The sequence below is a fragment of the Lepidochelys kempii genome, chromosome 9 (genome assembly GCF_965140265.1).
Source record: "Lepidochelys kempii isolate rLepKem1 chromosome 9, rLepKem1.hap2, whole genome shotgun sequence".
In the NCBI taxonomy this organism is placed as follows: Eukaryota; Metazoa; Chordata; order Testudines; family Cheloniidae; genus Lepidochelys; species Lepidochelys kempii.
The window spans coordinates 7,814,790-7,836,671 of NC_133264.1; the positions used below are offsets into that span (position 1 = coordinate 7,814,790).

The 21,882-nt window shown below is 52.1% G+C and overlaps 1 protein-coding gene across 4 annotated transcripts in view; it reads left to right on the forward strand.

The window, feature by feature from the left end:
- The first annotated feature begins 13,423 nt into the window (after positions 1-13,423).
- Positions 13,424-21,882, forward strand: part of DVL3 (dishevelled segment polarity protein 3) — a 45,236-nt gene continuing 36,777 nt past the window's right edge. For all 4 annotated transcript variants that reach the window (XM_073359180.1, XM_073359179.1, XM_073359183.1 and 1 more), the window contains exon 1: positions 13,424-13,635. In XM_073359180.1, the coding sequence (XP_073215281.1) occupies positions 13,469-13,635 (167 nt within the window). In that variant the 5' untranslated portion in view covers positions 13,424-13,468. The remainder of the gene's footprint in view (positions 13,636-21,882) is intronic.

Consider the following 21,882-nt stretch of genomic DNA (forward strand, 5'->3'; position numbering starts at 1 on the left):
CGTAGTCTAATGAAGAGACTTATGTAATAGCTTTATTTCTCAACAGGATCCAAGTATGCCTATAATATGCAGATGTGAAATCAGCCCAATATGGAATTGGGATAATTGTTCAACCATGTCCAGCAATACCACCATCTAAGATAGGAGCTGGAGAACAGTTTACCTGATTAGAACTCCTGCACTTCAGTTTTCTACTAGCCGGGAGAGGCTCCCTTTTATTCAGAATTAAGTTACAAAGATGCATCTTAAATCTCAATGAACCAATGCTGAGAGTTACAAAGTGTATATAACACTATGCCCTCCTGATATTATGTGATTTTGAGGGGCAGAGGGTGGCAACAAAGCCCTTTTTCAAGTGTGGTTGCAAGCCAGCTGCAAGATCCAGGCAGCTTAAAATTTCCCTGGATGTCTTGAGTATTTTTTTAATAGTATAAAGATGGTTTAAAACAAATGGGTTTTGCTTGTAATTGCATAACTAACTTGTTTTGAGCAGAGGATCTGGATTCTTTGTGCCAAGGAACAAACAATTCTGCTTTCTGTGTTCTGCATTTCACAGCCTGAATTCTCTGTGCTAAAGTGGCCCATTTCTTACTGTTGTGAGCCTCTCTCTCACCCAGGGGTTATAGGCACATACAATAGAGATTTAGGTAGAATGTTCCTATGTTGCCAGACTTTGTCCTAATCCTTCAGGGCTCTTCTGAGTGGATTTTTTTTGTACTCCTGTCTCCAGGTCTGTGCTTTACACAAAGGAGGCTTCTCAAAATAACATACTTGATCTCCTCCTCCAAGGGACAGCCATAGTGCAGTACAGACACTCTTACTTCTAAAGGGCAGATAATTATATATTTTATGAAAGAGTTAATTACAATGCTGAAGAGCGGACGAGGCTTAGTGCTTTCTCTGGTCTAGTATCAGAAGTTAGGTGGAATGCAAAAAATTTTCTTAGAGGTCTTGACTGTGCTGTAAAATTAGCTACCCATTTTTAGGAGTGATGGAAGTGGTAGATTCATGTATTTTTTAAGGCCAGGAGGGGCCATTATGATAATCTAACCTGACATCCTGCATAAAACAGGTCAGAGAATTTCACCCACTGGTTCCTCAAGCAAGCCTGTAACTTCTGTGTGAACAAGGGTATATCTTCAGAGATGCATCCAGTCTTGATTTAAAGACTTCAAGACCGACCATTTTTACCACTATGTCATCACAGACTGGTCTGAACAGGTTTTCATGACGTGCTAAAAATACCTGTAGCCAGACTATGGAGGTGTTTACACCATGGGAAGCAGTGGTGCTCACTAGCTGCTACAAAATTTTAGACCAGGTGTTTACAGTATAAACTTACATCACTCAGAGGGGGTGAAAAATCCACACCTGTGAGCAACACAATTATACTGACCTAAGCCCTGGTGTAGACAGTGCTATGTCAAGATCCGGGCTTCTCCCATTGACTTAGCTATCGCCTCTCGTGGAGGTGGATTAACTATACCAACAGGAGAAGCTCTCCCATCAGCGTGGTAGCATCTTCAGGACTACTAACTGTTGTCTGTAACCTATCATTTAAATCAGCTTCTGTACCAAATGACTGGAGGATAGCTAATGTGATGCCATTTTTTAAAAAGGGCTCCAGAGGTTATCCCGGCAATTACAGGCCAGTAAGCCTGACTTCAGTACCAGGAAAACTGGTTGAAACTATAGTAAAGAACAAAATTGTCAGATACATAGATGAACATAATTTGTTGGAGAAGAATCAGCATGGTTTTTGTAAAGGGAAATCATGCCTCACCAGTCTACTAGAATTCTTTGAGGGGGTCAACAAGCATGTGGGACAAGGGGGATCCAGTGGATATAGTGTACTTAGATTTTCAGAAGGTCTTTGACAAAGTCCGTCACCAAATGCTCTTAAGCAAAGTAAGCTGTCATGGGATAAGAGGGAAGGTTCTCTCATGGATTGGTAACTGGGTAAAAGATATGAAACAAAGGGTAGGAATAAATGGTCAGTTTTCAGAATGGAGAGCGGTAAATAGTGGTGTCCCCCAGGGGTCTGTACTGGGTCCAGTCCTATTCAACATAGGATCATAAATGATCTCAAAAAAGGGATAAACAGTGAGGTGGCAAAATTTACAGATGACACAAAGCTACTCAAGATAGATAGTTAGTCCCAGGGAGACTGAAAAGCTACAAAAGGATCTCTCAGAACTGAGTGGGGAACAAAATGGCAGATGAAATTAAATGTTGATAAATGCAAAGTAGTGCACATTGGAAAACATAATCCCAACTATACATATAAAATGATGAGGTCTAAATTAGCTGTTACCACTCTAGAAAGAGATCTTGGAGTCATTGTGAATAGTTCTCTGAAAATACCCTGCAGCTGCAGTCAAAAAAGTGAACAGAATGTTGGGAATCATTAAGAAAGGGATAGATAATAAGACAGAAAATATATTTCCTCTATATAAATCCATGGTATGCCCACATCTTGAATAATGCATGCAGATGTGGTCGCCCCATCTCAAAAAAGATATATTGGACTTGGAAAAGGTTCAGAAAAGGGCAACAAAAATTATTAGGAGTATGGAACAGCTGTCGTATGAGGAGAAATTAATAAGACTGGGACTTTTCAGCTTGGAAAAGAGACGACTAAGGGGGGATATGATTGAGGTCTATAAAACCATGACTGGTGTGGGGAAAGTAAATAAGGAAGTGTTATTTACTCCTTATAAACAACCCTGATATTCTATGATTAACCTGATATTCTATGATTAACACAAGAACTAGGGGTCACCCAATGAAATTAATAGGCACCAGGTTTAAAACAAACAAAAGGAAGTATTTTTTCACACAACGCACAGTCAACCTATGGAACTCCTTGCTAGAGGATGTTGTGAAGGCCAAGAGTGTAACAGAGTTAAAAAAAAAAACTAGATAAATTCATGGAGGATAGGTCCATCAATGGCTATTAGCCAGGATGGGCAGGGATGGTGTCCCTATCCTCTTTGCCAGAAGCTGGGAATGGGCGATGGGATGGATCACTCAATGATTACATGCTCTGTTCTTTCCTTCTGGGGCACCTGGCATTGGCCACTGTCAGCAGGCAGGATACTGGGCTAGACGGACCTTTGGTCTGACCCAGTGTGGCCGCTCTGATGTTCTTATGATGCACTACAGTGGTGCAGCTGTGGCAGTTCAGCATAGGTGCTGGAACTAGGTGCCACACCTGACTTGAAGGGGTTTCCATCATATCCAGGGTTTCAGTTTGGTTCCATGGCTCTCAGCACCCCTGGACCCGTAGTTCGTGTAGATTTAAGCCTACAGTCTGTTCAGCAAGGATTCCTTTTGGAACTGGCTTGCTTAGCCTAGTCCCTTACTCCTAATTTCCTTGGCTCTGGGGTCTTTACTCCCATGCATTGAGTGAATCACACATAACAAGACTTTTGCAAGCAATTAAGTCGGTGTTTATCAGCTGGGAGTATTTAATCACTTATCCTATTTTTAAAAAGCAGCTGCAGTAATGAGTCTGTTAATGATATGAGCTGCAGGATTTGAACTATGGAGCTGGAGCAACATTACAACTACAGAGTGCGTACAGTCTAATTTCTCCATTCAACCTTACATGGCCTGTCCGCACCTACCTTATCGTTGAGGAGCCTGCCACTAGAGAATACTTTGAAAACTCCCTCGTGTTGTGCTGCAGCCTTACTAGCAGAAAAGAAAAGGACATTGTAGGGAGAATGGTCACTTTGGATGAGCTATTACCAGCAGGATAGTGAGTTTTTGTGTGTGGTTTTTGGGAGGGGGTGAGGGGGTGAGAGAACCTGGATTTGTGCAGGAAATGGCCCAACTTGATTATCATGCACATTGTGTAAAGAGTTGTCACTTTGGATGGGCTATCGCCAGCAGGAGAGTGAATTTGTGTGGTGGGGTGGAGGGTGAGAAAACCTGGATTTGTGCTGGAAATGGCCCAACCTGATGATCACTTTAGATAAGCTATTACCAGCAGGACAGTGGGGTGGGAGGAGGTATTGTTTCATATTCTCTGTGTGTATATAAAGTCTGCTGCAGTTTCCACGGCATGCATCCGATGAAGTGAGCTGTAGCTCACGAAAGCTCATGCTCAAATAAATTGGTTAGTCTCTAAGGTGCCACAAGTCCTCCTTTTCTTTTTGCGAATACAGACTAACACGGCTGTTACTCTGAAACCTAGCAGAAAAGAGTCTGCCAGGAGTTGGGAGTGCAGAAGGATGACCCTCCCAGTACCAGCCACCCCCACCTGTGGGCACCCAGGAAAATCTTTAACATTAGCTCCCTGTATGGTCCCAGGGCATCGCCTGCTGGACAGGCAGGAGCTGAAGTTGCACCATAGGGGGATACAAACACACTGAGAGGGGAGCTGTTACAGCAGACCTCCACATGTCCAAGAGCATTACAACACAAGAAGAGAGAGTTATGCTACATCCTTGAATATCTTTGAGGCGTTAACACTGCATTAGGAGGGCAGTTACAGTGGATCCCTCATGCCTTGATGACACTCTCCGATGAGAAGGGGCACATTAAACTAGACCATTGCACGGCTGGGACTGTTGCCAAGATCCCTGTGGAGTTGGACCATTCCTCTGCCAGTCACTATTCTGCGTGAAGGGCCATTGTCTACAGAAAGAACTCCAGACCAAGGCATGTGGCAATTTCCCCAGGGCTGAAGTGGAAAAACCACCCATTCCCCTCTTCCTGCCTCCTATAGCTGCTGCTTATTTGCCAACTTTTCCTGCTCTGTGCTTAGGGCTCCAGTTAAATATTAGATTGATCTCCCTCACGCCGGGCTGTGAAAAATTGGAGCCATAGCTAGGTCGACGGAAGAATTCTTTCATCAGCCTAGTTCCTGGCTCTCAGAGAGGTGGATGGACCGAAAACCCCCTTCCGTCAACGTAGTAGACATCTATACTACATCGGCACAGGTGCACCGCCAGAGCTATGCTGCTGTAGGCGTCGTACCCTCAGGAGCTATTCTTGAAGGCTTTTTGTTTGTTTGTTTTTGGCAGGGGGTGCGGAGCTAAACTTAATGTCAGGCTAATAGATTCCCAGCCAAGCGAGTGCAGCTCCCTGCCAGCAGCACTGCCTGAGTGACCCAGGCCCATCGGCAACAGTCACAAGACTTGTCAGTGTTGCCTGGAAATGATCAAGTGGGGATTCCACCCTGGATGTCTGGGAACCCAAGGAAACTGGCCTGTTCCCTCCAAGGGGAACAGCTTATCCTCCCGACACATGGGATTCTAGCCCTGACGGTGGGTGATTTTTCAGAGTCTCGTCTGTGCTGAGCCCTTGGCAGTAGGATGCTTTCTCCTGGCTTCACTGTTTTGCCTACAGCACCCTCATGTGCGGGTACTAGACAGTGCAACAGAATCCCTCTCCAGTAGAACTGGCTAACGCTCCCAGCAGCTCCCTTACAACTTTGCTCGTCAATGAGACCGTTTCTCAAAGGGATAACATTAGTCACATAGGTGAAAGGAGTTCCCGGGTCTCAGGTAGAAAGAAGCTTTCCTAACCAGCCACCAACTTGCACGCGTTTGATGAGGAATCTACTGCTGGGAGGGGACTGTTTTCCCTGCAGCCCTCAGGGGCACTAATGGGGAAATCCAAGGAGATCGCAAGGAGTGTGGAGAAGCAAAGAAGGGAGGTGTCAGAGACGCAGAGGGAGTCTGAGATGGGGAGTGTTAGAACTGGGGGGGGGGGCACATGATTGCGAGGGGTTGAGATCGTAAAGGGGTGGGGGTGAGAAAGAAAGGGGGTGGGGGGGTCAAAGGACAGCTTGGGAGACCCCAGGGTCCGTGCACACATGTGGGGCTTTGTTTGTAGGAGAACCAGGAGTCGCAATTAGGTGTCCCTTGGCGGGGGCTGGGGTTGGAGGGAAGCTGGGGTGGGGGAGAGAGCTCTGGGGTGGAGAGAGGGTTTGGAGCCTACAGGGGAGCCTGAGAGCAGGTTAGATGAATGGTATGTGTGTGTTCAGGCTGTCCTGGAGCTCTGTTAGGAGTGGGGGCAGCTGGTGGGTGTCAGGAAGACGGGACTGGAGGGAAGTATGTGTGTTCAGGAGTGGGGGCTGTCCTGGAGCCCTCTGTGGGGCAGCTGATGGGTGTAAGGGAGGGGGCTGTCTGGAAGCCAGGGCTGAGGGGGGTGGGTATGTGTGTGTCTTGGGGGAGGCTGTCCTGGAGCCCTGGGGTTATAGAAGGGGACTGTAGGGAAGCTGGAGCCGGATGGAGCTCTATGTGTATTTGGTGGTGCAGGGAGCTGGTGGATGTAGTAGGGGGCTGCTGGGAAGACTGGGTTGGGGGAGCTGTGTGTCTTCAGGAGTGGGGAGCTGTCCCAGAGTCCAGGGGAAGGGAGGTGGGAAATCAAGATGTCTGGAGAAGCTCACGAACATGGGTGCCAACCTCAAGGCAGACTGTCAAGAAGCAGGACACAAACCCCAAATTGGCTGTGTGTTCTATAACTAAATTTCACCCACCAAGTAACAAGTGTGAACTCTGCCAGCACTAGAACAACCTTCCCATGGAGTCACACATAGTCCCCCTGAGCAGGTGCTCTGGTCTATCTTGCCACCCAGGAGAGGCTGCCTTGGTCCCTTTTACCAAAACTCACAATAATATTCAGGTTACTCCCAATCCCAAAGGACCAGTCACTTACCCTAAATCAATTCCATCCCAGATCTCTCACCAAAGACAACACTGGCAGTCAATCCTGTAGTAGTTAATAAATCTTTAGTTAGATTAAGAAAATATATGAGTTATTTACAAGATTAAAGCAGGGGAACGTAACACACACAAATGAGTTAGTCTTAGGTTCCAAAAGGTGATACGCAAGCTCTCTATGTTCTTTAGGGCTAACCCAAACTAAACAGCTTGGGGATCCCTTGCTTATGCTTAGAAATACTGCCCTTTCTGAATGCCAAGCAGCATAGGGATGATAATTTCTCTTTAACAGGGATTTTTATTCCCTTCCCCCAGCATTCGAGCTATGATAGGATGAGGTACCCTCTTCATGGGCGTGAGGGAAGCCATCAACAAAGTCTTTTGTTCACTGATGTTCCACTGTGGTTTGTCTGGCTCTTCTTTTGTTGGGGAGGAGGTAAGGTAAATAGTATTTAACACTAAATGCTTCTCCCGACTGTGGGTTTTACAGTTTTAGCAAACACTTAAATATTACCTTATAACAGGGGGTGAAGATGTTGCTAGTAAGATTAAGGGCTTGGCTACACTCACATTTTATAGCGCTCTAACTTGCTGGCTCAGGGGGGTGGAAAATCACCCCGAGCACAGCAAGTCTGAGCGCTTTAAAGCGCTAGTGTAGACAGGCTCCGAGTGCTGGGAACCGCTCTCCCAGCGCTCAGAGCTAATCCCCTCCTGGAGGTGGATTACCAGGAGCGCTGGGACACCTCTCTCCCAGCGCTCCTACGCGACCACACTCACACTTCAAAGCGCTGCGGCGGGAGCGTTCCCGTGACAGTGTTTTGGCATTTCCAGTGTAGCCATGCCCTTAAGTAAGCAGCCTACAAGCATTTAATAAAGTCTGAACACTAAACACATTCTTATATCTTTTTTTAACCATGGTAACGCACAGACGAGCCAGACTGGTTTCCAGCTATGCATTTGTCAATGTTCAGTGGGGCCCAGGGCCTGTGCAAGGATATTTTGCGCCCTAGATGAAACTTCCATGTTTAGAATCATAGAATCTCAGGGTTGGAAGGGACCTCAGGAGGTCATCTAGTCCTACCCCCTGCTCAAAGCAGGACCAATCCCTGATTTTTGCCCCAGATCCCTAAATAGCCCCCTCAAGGACTGAACTCACAACCCTGGGTTTAGCAGGCCAATGCTCAAACCACTGAGCTATCCCTCCAGAATATCCAATTATTGTTAATAATACAAATTATAAAATTAGAATGACAGGTTTCAGAGTAGCAGCCGTGTTAGTCTGTATTTGCAAAAAGAAAAGGAGTACGAGTGGCACCTTAGAGACTAACAAATTTATTTGAGCATAAGCTCACAAAAGCTTCTGCTCAAATAAATTTGTTAGTCTCTAAGGTGCCACTCGTACTCCTTTTCTTTTTGAAAATTAGAATGGCGGATACGCCGTCATACAACAACTGACAATATCAGTATGACAAATTTCAACAACCTACACACGTATATTCGCACATGATAAACATATACACTCAAATACTTAACATACGCACACACCTGACGCAGAGTTTTAGCGAAATGATGCAGCAGCGAGTGCCAGAGACTGAGATCTGAAACAACTCAACAAAAATAATTAGCCTCTGTCGACAATCTCCGAAACCTAGTCAACTTAGCACTATAACCGGCCTGTCAGGACGGGTGACGGCCACGCGCGATGAAAAGGACGACACCTTGGCCGCTTTGTACCGTCGTGAAGCAGCACGCTTGTGCCCGCCACGCAGAGCTGGCGTAGGCTATAGCTGTAACGTGCGAGAGAACAACCTCTCTCTTTTCTTTATTCATTCGTTTTCCATCAATAGTGTAAAAAAAAAATTGGGGGGCACCGCTTTTTGGCACCCCCAAATCTCAGCACCCTAGGCGGCCGCCTAGTTCACCTAGAGGTTACACCAGCCCGGCTAGCACCTGGTCTGCCAGCATCACAGGGGAGCTGGTGGGTGTAGACGGAGGCTGTAGGGAAGCTAGGGCTGGGGGAAGCTGTGTATATTCAGGTAGGGGCTGTGCTGGACCCTTGTGGCGGGGGGTGGGGGGGAAGCTGGTGGGTGTAGGAGGGGGCTGTAGGGAAGCTGGAGCTGTATGTTCAAGGGAGCTCTGTGTGTTGGGGGGCTGTAGGGATGTGGGGGACTCTGTGCTGCAGGACTGCAAGGAAGCTGGGTCTGGGGGGCTCTGTTCTGGGGGGAAGTAGGGAAGCTGGAGGCTCTGCATGCTGCAGGGAAGCCAGGACTGGGGGCGGGGGGCTCTGTGTGCTGCGGGGCTGTAGGGAAGCTGGGATGGGGGGCGCTCTGTGTGCTCAGGGGGCTGTAAGGAAGTAGGGCTGGAGGGCTATGTATTGTGGGGCTGTAGGGAAGCAGGGGGGACTCTGTACTCAGGGAGGGTTGTAAGGAAGTGGGGCTGGGGGCTGTGTGTTGGGGGACTGTAGGGAAATGGGCTGGGGGGGCCTCTGAATATTGGGGGGCTGTAGGGAAGTGGGGTTGGGGACTCTGTATATTGGGAGGCTGGGGGATCTATGTGCTTGGGGGCTATAGGGAAGCGGGGGGCTCTATGCACTCAGGGGGCTGTAGGGAACAGGGGGAGCTCTATGTGATGGGGGGACTGTGTGCTCGGGGGCTGTAGGGAGGTTGGGGAACTCTGTGAGCTCAGGGGGCTGTAGAGAAGTGGGGGTGAACTCTGTGATGTGGGGGCTCTGTGTGCTCGGGGCTGTAAGGAGGTTTGGGGGACTCTGTGCACTCGGAGGGCTGTAGGAAAGGGGGGGCTCTGTGTGGTGGGGGCTGTAGGGAGGTTGGGGGGCTCCATGCCCTCAGGGGCCTATAGGGAAGCTGGGGGAGCTCTGTGTGCTCGGGAGGCTGAAGGGAAGCTGGGGGGGGGGGCTCAGTGCACTCACAGGGCTGTAGGGAAGTGGGGGGGCTCTGTGGTTTCAGGGGGCTGCAGGGATGTGGGGGGGCTGTGCTCTCAGGGAGCTGTAGGGAAGCGGGGTGGGGGCTCTGTGCTCTGGGGGGCTGCAGGGAAGCGGGAGGGCTGTAGGGATGCGGGGCTCTGTGCTCTCAGGGGGCTGTAGGGAAGCGGGGTGGGGGGCTCTGTGCTCTTGGGGGGGCTGCAGGGAAGCAGGGGCTCTGATTTTGGGGGGCTGTAGGGAAGCAGGGGGGCTGTGGTTGCGGGGTGGGGCGCTCTGTGGTTTCAGGGGGCTGTAGGGAAGCGGGGTGGGGGGCTCTGTTGTTTCGGGGGGCTGTAGGGAAGCAGGGGCTCTGTGGTTTCAGGGGCTGTAGGGATGCGGGGGGGCTGTGGTTGCGGGGTGGGGCGCTCTGTGGTTTCGGGGGGCTGTAGGGAAGCGGGGCAGGGGGCTCTGTGGTTTTGGGGTGCTGTAGGGAAGCAGGGTGGGGGGCTCTGTGGTTTCAGGGGGCTGTAGGGAAGCAGGGGCGCTGTAGGGAAGCGGGGGCGCTGTGGTTTCAGGGGGCTGTAGGGAAGCGGGGGGGCTGTGGTTGCGGGGTGGGGCGCTCTGTGGTTTCGGGGGGCTGTAGGGAAGCGGGGTGGGGGGCTCTGTTGTTTCGGGGGGCTGTAGGGAAGCAGGGGCTCTGTGGTTTCAGGGGCTGTAGGGATGCGGGGGCTTTGTGCTCTCGGGTGACTGTAGGGAAGCGGGGCAGGGGGCTCTGTGGTTTTGGGGTGCTGTAGGGAAGCAGGGTGGGGGGCTCTGTGGTTTCAGGGCGCTGTAGGGAAGCAGGGGCGCTGTAGGGAAGCGGGGGCGCTGTGGTTTCAGGGGGCTGTAGGGAAACAAGATGGGGGGCTCTGGTATCGGGGGGCTGTAGGGAAGCAGGGTGGGGGGCTCTGTGGTTTCGGGGAGATGTAGGGAAGCGGGGTGGGGGGCTCTGTGGTTTCAGGGGGCTGTAGAGAAGCAGGGGCTCTGTGGTTTTGGGGGGCTGTAGGGAAGCGGGGTGGGGGGGCTCTGTGGTTTTGGGGGGCTGTAGGGAAGCAGGGGGGCTGTGGTTTTGGGGGGCTGTAGGGAAGTGGGGGCTCTGGTTTTGGGGGGCTGTAGGGAAGCGGGGGGCTCTGTGGTTTTGGGGGGCTGTAGGGAAGCAGGGGCTCTGTGGTTTTGGGGGGCTGTAGGGAAGCGGGGGCTGTGGTTTCGGGGGGCTGTAGGGAAGCAGGGGCTCTGGTTTCGGGGGGCTGTAGGGAAGCAGGGGCTCTGTGGTTTTGGGGGGCTGTAGGGAAGCGGGGGGCTCTGTGGTTTTGGGGGGCTGTAGGGAAGCAGGGGGCTCTGTGGTTTCAGGGGGCTGTAGGGAAGCGGGGGGCTCTGTGGTTTCGGGGGCCTGTAGGGAAGCGGGGTGGGGGGCTCTGTGGTTTCGGGGGGGCTGTAGGGAAGCAGGGGCTCTGTGGTTTTGGGGGGCTGTAGGGAAGCAGGGGGGCTGTAGGGAAGCAGGGGGCTCTGTGGTTTCGGGGGCTGTAGGGAAGCAGGGGCTCTGTGGTTTCGGGGGGCTGTAGGGAAGCGGGGTGGGGGGCTCTATTGTTTCTGGGGGCTGTAGGGAAGCGGGGGGCTCTGGTTTTGGGGGGCTGTAGGGAAACGGGGGGCTCTGTGGTTTCAGGGGGGCTGTAGGGAAGCGGGGGCTCTGTGGTTTCGGGGGGCTGTAGGGAAGCAGGGGCTCTGTGGTTTTAGGGGGCTGTAGGGAAGCGGGGGGCTCTGTGGTTTCAGGGGGGCTGTAGGGAAGTGGGGGGCTCTGTGGTTTTGGGGGGCTGTAGGGAAGCGGGGGGCTCCGTGGTTTGGGGGGGCTGTAGGGAAGCGGGGTGGCTGGCTCTGTGGTTTCGGGGTGCTGTAGGGAAGCGGGGGGCTCTGTGGTTTCAGGGGGCTGTAGGGAAGCGGGGTGGGGGGCTCTGTGGTTTCGGGGGGCTGTAGGGAAGCAGGGGCTCTGTGGTTTCAGGGGGCTGTAGGGAAGCAGGGGGCTCTGTGGTTTCGGGGGGGCTGTAGGGAAGCGGGGTGGGGGGCTCTGTGGTTTCAGGGGGCTGTAGGGAAGCGGGGGGCTCAGTGGTTTTGGGGGGGGCTGTAGGGAAGCAGGGGCTCTGTGGTTTCAGGGGGGGCTGTAGGGAAGCGGGGGGCTCTGTGGTTTCGGGGGGGCTGTAGGGAAGCGGGGGGCTCTGTGGTTTCGGGGGGGCTGTAGGGAAGCGGGGGCTCTGTGGTTTCGGGGGGTGCTGTAGGGAAGCGGGGGGCTCTGTGGTTTCGGGGGGCTGTAGGGAAGCGGGGGGCTCTGTGGTTTCGGGGGGCTGTAGGGAAGCAGGGGCTCTGTGGTTTCGGGGGGGGGCTGTAGGGAAGCGGGGGGCTCTGTGGTTTCAGGGGGCTGTAGGGAAGCGGGGTGGGGGGCTCTGTGGTTTCGGGGGGGCTGTAGGGAAGCGGGGTGGGGGCTCTGTGGTTTCAGGGGGGCTGTAGGGAAGCGGGGGGCTCTGTGGTTTCAGGGGGCTGTAGGGAAGCAGGGTGGGGGGCTCTGTGGTTTCGGGGGGGGCTGTAGGGAAGCGGGGGGCTCTGTGGTTTCGGGGGGGCTGTAGGGAAGCGGGGTGGGGGGCTCTGTGGTTTCGGGGGGGGCTGTAGGGAAGCGGGGGGCTCTGTGGTTTCGGGGGGCTGTAGGGAAGCAGGGGCTCTGTGGTTTCGGGGGGCTGTAGGGAAGCGGGGTGGGGGGCTCTGTGGTTTCAGGGGTCTCTGTGGTTTCGGGGGGGGCTGTAGGGAAGCGGGGGGGACTGTAGGGAAGCGGGGGGCTCTGTGGTTTCGGGGGGGCTGTAGGGAAGCGGGGTGGGGGGCTCTGTGGTTTCAGGGGGGCTGTAGGGAAGCGGGGTGGGGGGCTCTGTGGTTTCGGGGGGGGCTGTAGGGAAGCGGGGTGGGGGGCTCTGTGGTTTCGGGGGGGCTGTAGGGAAGCGGGGTGGGGGCTCTGTGGTTTCAGGGGGGCTGTAGGGAAGCGGGGTGGGGGGCTCTGTGGTTTCGGGGGGGGCTGTAGGGAAGCGGGGAGCTCTGTGGTTTCGGGGGGGGCTGTAGGGAAACGGGGGGCTCTGTGGTTTCAGGGGGCTGTAGGGAAGCGGGGTGGGGGGCTCTGTGGTTTCGGGGGGGGCTGTAGGGAAGCGGGGGGCTCTGTGGTTTCGGGGGGCTGTAGGGAAGCGGGGCGGGGGGCTCTGTGGTTTCGGGGGGCTGTAGGGAAGCGGGGGGCTCTGTGGTTTCGGGGGGCTGTAGGGAAGCGGGGTGGGGGGCTCTGTGGTTTCGGGGGGGGCTGTAGGGAAGCGGGGGGCTCTGTGGTTTCGGGGGGCTGTAGGGAAGCGGGGTGGGGGGCTCTGTGGTTTCGGGGGGGGCTGTAGGGAAGCGGGGGGCTCTGTGGTTTCGGGGGGGGCTGTAGGGAAGCGGGGGCTCTGTGCGGTCAGGGAGGCTGGGAGCGGGGCTCGTTGCTGAGGGGAAGCCGCCGCGCGCGGGGCCGGGCGGGCCGCCCGGGGAGCGGGAGCGGGAGCGGGGCGAGGCCGGGCCGCGCTCTCGCTGCCCAGTGAAGCCCCTGGGACTGGGGGCCGCGGGGGCGGAGCCGGAGCCGGAGCCGCCGGAGTTTGCGCTGTAGCCGGGCGGCGCTGGGACCCGGAGAACAAGGGCGAGGGGGACCCACCCCGCGAGAGGCCGGGCCGGGCCGGGACGCTGTGCTCGGGGGGCTCCGCGCCGGGGCCGAGGGGCGCCGGGCCGGGGGGCGCTCGGGGCCCGGGGGGCTGCGGGCCTGGTCGGGGCCCGGGCGGGGGGCGCCATGGCGGCCGCCGAGACGAAGATCATCTACCACCTGGACGAGCAGGAGACGCCCTACCTGGTGAAGCTGCCGATCCCGGCCGAGCGGGTCACCCTGGGCGACTTCAAGGGCCTCCTCAACCGGCCCAACTACAAGTTCTACTTCAAGTCTATGGACGATGACTTCGGGTGAGTGGTGGGGGGGGCACCCCCGGACTGTGCTGGGGGGCACCCCCCAATCCTGGCCCCGGGCTGTGCTGGGGGGCTCTCTGGGGGGCACCCCCCAATCCTGGCCCCGGGCTGTGCTGGGGGGCTCTCTGGGGGGCACCCCCCAATCCTGGCTCCCGGGGTGTGCTGGGGGGCTCTCTGGGGGGCACCCCCCAATTCTGGCTCCCGGGGTGTGCTGGGGGGGGCACCCCTCCATCCCAGGGCTCCTAGCACCCTCAAATGTTCATGGCTGGGTTAGAAGGTTGGGGGATTTGTACCTTCTTCCCCAAATCCTCTCTCATTTTGGGGCTCCGTAATCTAGTTTTTCTGACACCCCCCCCACAAAAATCTGCATCTCTTCAAGGAGCCACCAACCATGCAGGCACACGCTTAATTTTCCTGTGGAGCCCCTGATCCTTTCCTCTCCCTGGGATATTCACATCCCTTCACCCCATTCTGTCATCTACCTGCGTCCCACTCTTTTCCAGTCTCTGGTGAAGATCCCATTTCTGGCTGAGGAGCTCTGCTCCTCCTCTCTTGCAGAGCACCTGCTTGGGAAGGGGTTGCAGAGCCCGTCTTGCTTGGTTTTTCCCCCCCTCACAGGATTCACAGTTTACACTAGAACTTGTGAGGGGGCGACTGGGGGTTGCAAGTGGCCTATAGTTTCACACTCCTCCTAGCTCCTTTCTACTACAGCCAAAGACTGCCTCAGGCTGTGACCTTGTTCAGTCTCATAAATTAAACAGGGCTGGGCCTGGTTACTGCTTGGATGAGAGTCTTTCAGATAATTCTGAGTGCTGCAGAAAGCTGTGTGTGGGAGTCATTAGGGGGTACTTTCTCTGCTGAGTCCGTTTTGACCCAAATGCCCCAGTCTGGTGTTAGGTCTGGAGATGACCGCTTTTCGTTTAGACTTAGAACCAATGTTGAGCCTATTCATGGTCCTGAAATGAGTTGGTATTACCTTTTGTCCAAATTCCAGTTGAGTTAAGTACATCTTCCTGCCCTACCTTCTCTCTGGAATTTCAGTTGTTTGCACTACATATTCTGTGCCTAAATTGTTGTATCCCGTTGTTGGGTACTGCCAAACTGCTGCTGCCTTCCCTTCAGAGGAGGCTGCATTTCAGTGGTGGGTGAAATGAATTCTCTATGCATATTGAAAAGGAGTACTTGTGGCACCTTAGAGACTAACCAATTTATTTGAGCATAAGTTTTCGTGAGCTACAGCTCACTTCGCTGTAGCTCACGAAAGCTTATGCTCAAATACATTGGTTAGTCTCTAAGGTGCCACAAGTACTCCTTTTCTTTTTGCGAATACAGACTAACACGGCTGTTACTCTGAAACCTGTCTCTATGCATATTGTTTGTAAATAAATGCTTTGGGATCCTTTGAAATATTGATCTCAAAATGAATTGGAACTCTTGACTGCACCACTGCCATAGAGGTGGAAAAGTGTCTGTCTGCATTTGTCAACCAAGAGTAGTAATACATCGCAATGTCTCAAGTTGTGGCCAGGGGGTCTGGTGGAAGCTGCAGGGACCTGTGTTAGGCCTGGTCTTATTTCATAGCTTCACTAATGATCCAGAAGAGGAGGCGTATGGCAGATCAGTGAAATTTGCAGATGAACCAAAACAGGGAGGAGCTGCAGATACCAGTGAGGACAGAGAAATGATACAGAGAGACCCAGTGAGACTAGAAATGGGCTGCAAATAATAAAACAAGGATCATCTTGGACAAATGCAGCTCATTCAATGGGGGAAGGGAATAACCCTAAACCTGGATCCTCTTTGGGTGGAAGAAATCTGCAGTGTGGGAGTGGATGAGAGAGACTGAGGGGGTGGGCAGCAAATCAGACAGGAGTCTGCAGTGTGATATGGGATAAAACGCTGGTCAGTGTGGTTTTGTTTTGGTGCCACGTACTTCTATGCTGCTGAATAAATCATCTAATTGAGGCTGCAGACACAGAGGCCTCAAGTTCTGGAGCAGGGAGGGGAGAGTCTCTCTCTGCCTGACTCTGGGGAGAACCCATCTGGAATGCTGCGTTTAGTTCTGGGTACCTGCTCGTTCAGGGAAGTGTAAGGAGAACGATCTGAGGGTTGGAGGGAGACAGTAAGACTGATCCAGCTGTGGAATTGTTCCCAAGGAAGGGGCGGGGACCCTGTCACATGAGATGTTTTGGTAACTTCTAAATAGTATACAGGAGGGAATAACTTTCAACTGGCCCACGGGGAGGTGGGCTGGCAGGTACCTACTCGGGTCTTGTATCTCCATCTTAGTAAGATGCATGGGGAGGAGAGATCGTAATGATTTGTAGAAGGGCATGGACACTTGCAGTGCCATGTGAATGACTGAAAAGAATTGCTGTGTGATTGAGATAGAAAGGGGTGGTATTCATGTGCACTTATTACTCTTTGCCAGACAATCTGCCCCTTTTCCCCAGGTTGCCCCTTCCCCCAGCACCTGCAAGAAGGAACATGGCTTGTGTGGAGTGAGTCTCCTAAGCCAGCCTGGTTCTGACAGTGGGAGAACTTCTAGAAACTACTTCTTTATGAGGCAGAGGGAATGTTGGAGCCTGAAGGTTCAGTGGCAGCTGGTAAAACAGAAAGGAGAAGCCTCCAGCTGGGATGGGCCTTGGCCCTGGTTCTAAGGAGACAAAACTCCTAGGGAATGAGGGTGAGTTCTCTGCAAGCTGTCTGCCAGGGATGGATGCATTTCACTCTCCCCAGAGTTAGCCAGATTTACCTGCTAATACAGGCCTAACAATTTCCTCTTTCCTCCTCTGCCCTTAGCCCAGGCCTGGTCAATTCCGTCTTTTCCACCTTTCTCCAGGCAGGACAGCTCTGGCATGGCGTTCCCTTGGGAGCTCCGTTCAGCTCTCCACATCCCAAAGCAGCAGTGCAGCCACTGGCTTAGGCCATGTCTTCTCTGTGAGCACTAGGGCAGCACAGCTATGGCACTTTAGTGTGTTAGGGTAGACACTTGCTACGGCGCTGAAGGCGCTTTTCCGTCACTGTAGATAATCCACCTTTCTGAGCAACAGTAGGTGGGTTGATAGAAGAATTCTTCCATTGATCTGGTCATGTCTACCCTGCGGGTTAGGTCAGCACAGCTACAGTGCTCCAGGGTGTGAACTTTTAGCTATGCCAGCCTAACATTTAACTGTAGACCATGCCTTAGCGTGTGGGATTTTCCTTTCTTTTATTTATCTTGGTAACATCTGTTTGCTCTGAGTATCAGGATTGCAGGGAGGCTGATTCAGAGTTTTCATCTCCTTGGAAATGTGAACCAAGATTCTCCTTACTGAGTGCGGAGTTGCAGGGCTGATCAGCAGTTAATGCTAGCCAAAGTGCAGGGTACCCAGCCTTGGAATAAGCGAATCCCAGAACGGTATCTTCTGTGGGAAAAGAAAGAAAGAAACCCAAGAATAATTAATCTTGCAAATTTGGAAGAGGGGAGGGTTAAACAGAGAGGTTGCAAGGTTTCCTGAGCTAGTCCTCATGGGGAAATGTGTTTATTACCCACCCACGAAGCAGGAGTCTGTTGCTGGACTGAGATGCGACAGCTACAAATGGCAGTAAAGTCCCCTTGGGTAAGTCACTTAATCTTTCCGTGCCTCAGTTCCTCATCTGTAAACCAGCCATTATAATACTGCCTCCCATCCTTTGTTTGTCTTGTCTCTTGAGATTGTAAGATCCTCAGGGCAGGGACTCTTACGTGTGTGTGTTTGTGTGTGTGTGTGCAGTGCTTCACCCAACGGGCCCCGATCTCAGTTGATACAGTAATTTAAAAAAAAAACCCTCTAAAAAATCAGGGTACCCGTGCAAGGACATCACAAACACCACACCTCCTGAAGCCCCATTGTAGCTTGCATGGTTATTCAGTAAGGGTATGGATCTCAGTAATGTGTGAAAAGGCTCCCCCAAGTTGTCATAGTGAAATGGTGTCTTGCTTTGTGCATCACAAATGCAGGTTTCAGAGTAACAGCCGTGTTAGTCTGTATTCGCAAAAAGAAAAGGAGTACTTGTGGCACCTTAGAGACTAACCAATTTATTTGAGCATGAGCTTTCGTGAGCTACAGCTCACTTCATCGGATGCAGGTCTTCTCTGCAGTCTGTGCTATGATACAGTTGCAAGGGTTAAACTAAAGGTGTGATTTTTAAGCCAGTTTAAATTAACCTGGTGCAACTCTGCTTGTGGCTGTTCTCTCAAATCAATTTAAACCAGGTTTTTATTGGTTTAGATTTTACCTGTAACCAATATAACCAGTTTTAAACCAATAGAAGCATGTCCATGTAGTCCTTGCTCTGGTTTAATTTAAGTGGTCTTTTAAACTCATGCAATTTCTGTGTGTGGGTAAACTGTTAGCAACTGGCTCAAGGGTTTCCCTCTTCTCTCCTCTCCCTAAATCCTTAGCTGCCTGAAAGTTTTAATTTTCCCCCTTAGTCTGCTTCTTTTTCTCATAACTCCTCTTGTGCTTAAGGAAGTGGTTGGTCTGAGCGATTGGTTGTTTTGCTTGTCTCCATTGTGCCTTGCCAACTCTTCTGTTCCATTCCATTGCAGTCTCTGGACCTCTGTGATCTCCCCTTTTTTGGCAGTGATAAGACAAACTAGCCCCCATGCCCTTTTGTGCTGCATCACTGAAGGGACACAAGTGATTTGGAGTGGGATGATGGGGTGCTTCTGCTGCTTCTCCCATTGATTTTTGCTTCTCCCACTTGTATTCAGGAGTTGATTCCAACTTTAACCTTTGAACAGTACCGAGTGATTTCCAGGTCTCAGCTGGCAAGCAAAAATTGGTATCCAACTAATCACCAGCCTGATAACTAATCCAGGCCTGTTTAATTATCACTCTGCTTTCCAAAGATGGGTTCAAGGCTGAGATTAGGAGAACTTTCTGGAGACCGAACAAAGCAGGCCCTGCTGGAATTCCCAGCTTGTGGGTCGGACGCTGTTGGTATTTGGCGACCTCATCTCGCGCACATGTGCATGGGGAAATGTGTTGATGTTTGCTGAGAGGCTGGCTGATTTATTTTTATTGTGGGATCTTTCTGAAGTCAGTGCCAGGAGCCTCTGTCTTCCTGGTTGAGAGTGTTTGGAGACAAGGAATGGATCCTAAACTTAATAAGCAGTGTCAATCCCTAAGAAGTGGTGAGCTGCCTCACAGTGTGCCAGCACTTTGGAGCCTGAGATGATATTTTCTTGTATGCGTAACTTTCTTGTTTGCAGAAGGCTCTTGGCTTTGCCCTGTTCCTGGTGTTAGGTGCTGCTGTCACTCAGACTGGATTGCATGCAGGGAGAGGGTGAGAGAGAATCTGTTGACAATGTAAGTGAGCTTACAAGGCTTGGAAACCTTGTGTGATTTGTTTGCTTACTTATTTCCCTTGTGGTAAGTGGCAATGCCTGTCCTGCACTTCTCCTCCTCCTCCAGCTAGTGACCCACTAACTGTGTCCTTACTCATACTGAGGGGTAGGGTGTATGCTGTCCCTATGGTGTTCAGGGGCTGAGCACAAATCCGTTGCTGAGTCTTTCCTAAGCAGTTAAATTCTAATTGAGGAGAAGAGTTGCTTGTTCCCTGGATGTCCCCCAATCCGCTGCTGCAAAGACAGGAAGGGCTGAGGGGACAAGACAAACGGTTTGGTTGAATTGTAGACGCCTGCAGTGTTGGGTGCTCTGTGTAGCTCTGTTTAGGACAATTCGTCTGACTCAACCTAGAAATCCTTGTGAAAAAGCACCTGGCTCCTAGGACAGAATTGATGTGGTTGGCCGATGCCTAGCATATTGACTGGCCCTCCCCCAACCAGGTTATTCCTTCTCAAGCTGACCAGAAAGCTTGAGGTCCTTGGAGGGCAGTGTTCAGCTCTGAGACATGTTCACAGTACGCTCGTCTATTGCAGTCTCTCCTACTTAGCTGTGAGGGTACAGAGGTCTCCCTGCTGATCAGGTGGGATGGAGTTGCCTGAGTCGGGGCGAATGGTTATTTGCAATGTTTCTTGGGTGTCTGAATGCTGGGCTCTGCACCCACTGACCGGCTGCACTTCCTGCCTTGTAGGCTGCTGAGCACATGGCTAGGGACTGCCAGCCTCTCCCTGCTCTTCTGGCAAGTTTCCACACCATTCTCCCCAGTGTGGTGTGGCACATAGACACTGGAGTTGATCCTAGTCGTGGCTATTGCAGGAGCCTGTTCCTAAGTTGTGGGGAGGAGGCAGAGCAAGAGCACCAGGGCTGGGGTGTCACAGATATGTGTGGGGAGGGTTAGCTGCTCTACTCACTCCAGGATGGCATTGCATGTGCCTACATTGCTGCACCTTCCTGCTCAAACCCAGCTATTAGACTCTGTCGGTGTCCAGCCCTGTCTGTGTTGTGGTTGGCACCATCTTACCGTCCACCATGTTTGATGGCACTCGTACCCGGGCTTCTTTGCCATGGAGAGGTGTTCTGTAAGACAAGCTAGCCAAATTGGGCCCTGTCTACAGTACACAAATAACAAACCTTCACAACCCTTACTGAACTTGGTTGCAGCTAACAATGAATTGAAAAGCTGAACACGGACTTCTTGACACAATTCTGATTTTTGAAAAAGTCTGGAAGGTTTTGTTTTTGTTCTGGTGTGGAACGTAAACCAGTTTTGGGACTTCAAAATTTGTCGTGAAACGGAATTGCTGTCCTCTAGCCATCTCTAGGTGCCTCTGAGCTGAGTTCCAGCATGTTTGATCTGGCATTTTGTCTGTGATCATGGCCAAACATAGCCTTGTTCTCTGCCTGAGCTGCCTGCTCTTGGTTGTTAATGTCACGGTTTCAAGCATGGTTCTCAGCCCATCTGCTGAAATGTATTCCACTGGATTTAACCCTTGTATAAACATGGCCCTTCATCCTTGTTTCCCTGAGTTGCTGTATGCTGTCCATCACAAGGTCCTATTTGGTTATGATGTGGCGAAATGGGAATTTTCTGTAAATTTTTGTGAAACCTATGTGTGCCTCAGTTTCTCCTGTATTTCACATGCCTACCCAGTAGTGGAGGAAAAAGGACTGTTTTCTCTCAGACAGGCTGAGAGAGAGACATGGGTATGAAACGTCTTCTGTATTTTCCACAGTATGCATCCGATGAAGTGAGCTGTAGCTCACGAAAGCTTATGCTTAAATAAATTGGTTAGTCTCTAAGGTGCCACAAGTCCTCCTTTTCTTTTTGTGAATACAGACTAACATGGCTGTTACTCTGAAATGGGTATGAATGTCATTTGTCTGAGCCTGAATGGGTCCTTAAAAGGACTGACTGAGGCTGACCCCATCTGAGTGGAAAATCTGAGAAGACCATGGCAAATCCATTCACCAGGACATTGACACCTGGCAACTGATGCCCAGAGGGAGAGGGGTTTCCCCACCGCTCAGCAGGGAAACTGAGCAAAATCCCCCAGCTCGAGAACAAAGAACTGAGAAGGAGTGAGGTGGAGGGATCGGAGTTGGCTGTTGGAAAGAGTCGGGCCTCTCACCTGGGAACTGCTCCTGGAGGTCAGAGTGAGTGAGTGAGAGAGAGAGAGAGACAGAGCCTGAACATGGAGTTCATTACAGCTTGGCTGGGCTCTGGGCTAACCAGAATGGGCTTGGACTATGCTTTTACCTTCAGTTCTCTGAGCTCATCTAAGGACTTCCCAGGCTGCGACCAACTGACTGATAAACCTGACGGTTTTTGACACTGAGCGTCACTGCAAATACTAGTGCGTTAATCCCTACAGGGTGGACAAGTCTCTACCAGGGTCTGTCTCAGCTGGACTCTCTGGACGGAGCTCACAGTGTGAAGCAGGAGGGCTGGAGCCCCAGACGTTCAGTCTAGGAGGTGGTGAGGCCTCATGGCCCACCCTGAAGGAAGAGTGATACCCCTTGGGAGTCTGGCACATCGAAGGGATTCCTCCCAGAGACTGTTCCAAAGCTGAGGGCATAGCACCAATCCTATGGATCTGTGACATATGGTTCTGCCAGAAAGGGTGTTTTTTTGTACTCAGTATTAAATTGGCTTCAGTCGCTGACTCTCTTTTCTGAGCTCAGTGGTCTGCCACTGGCTTTCAGTGACAGCAGGCTCTAGTGCTTTGAGTGAAGGAAAGAGGCCTCATGCACATAGCAGCCTGCCAGGGAACATGTGAGACTTTGGTCGGGGGGTATCTCTGGCTTCTGTGGTCAGGACAGTGAGTGCCCTCCCCCAGTGCTCACTGGAAGAATATGATACTGTTGGTTTTCT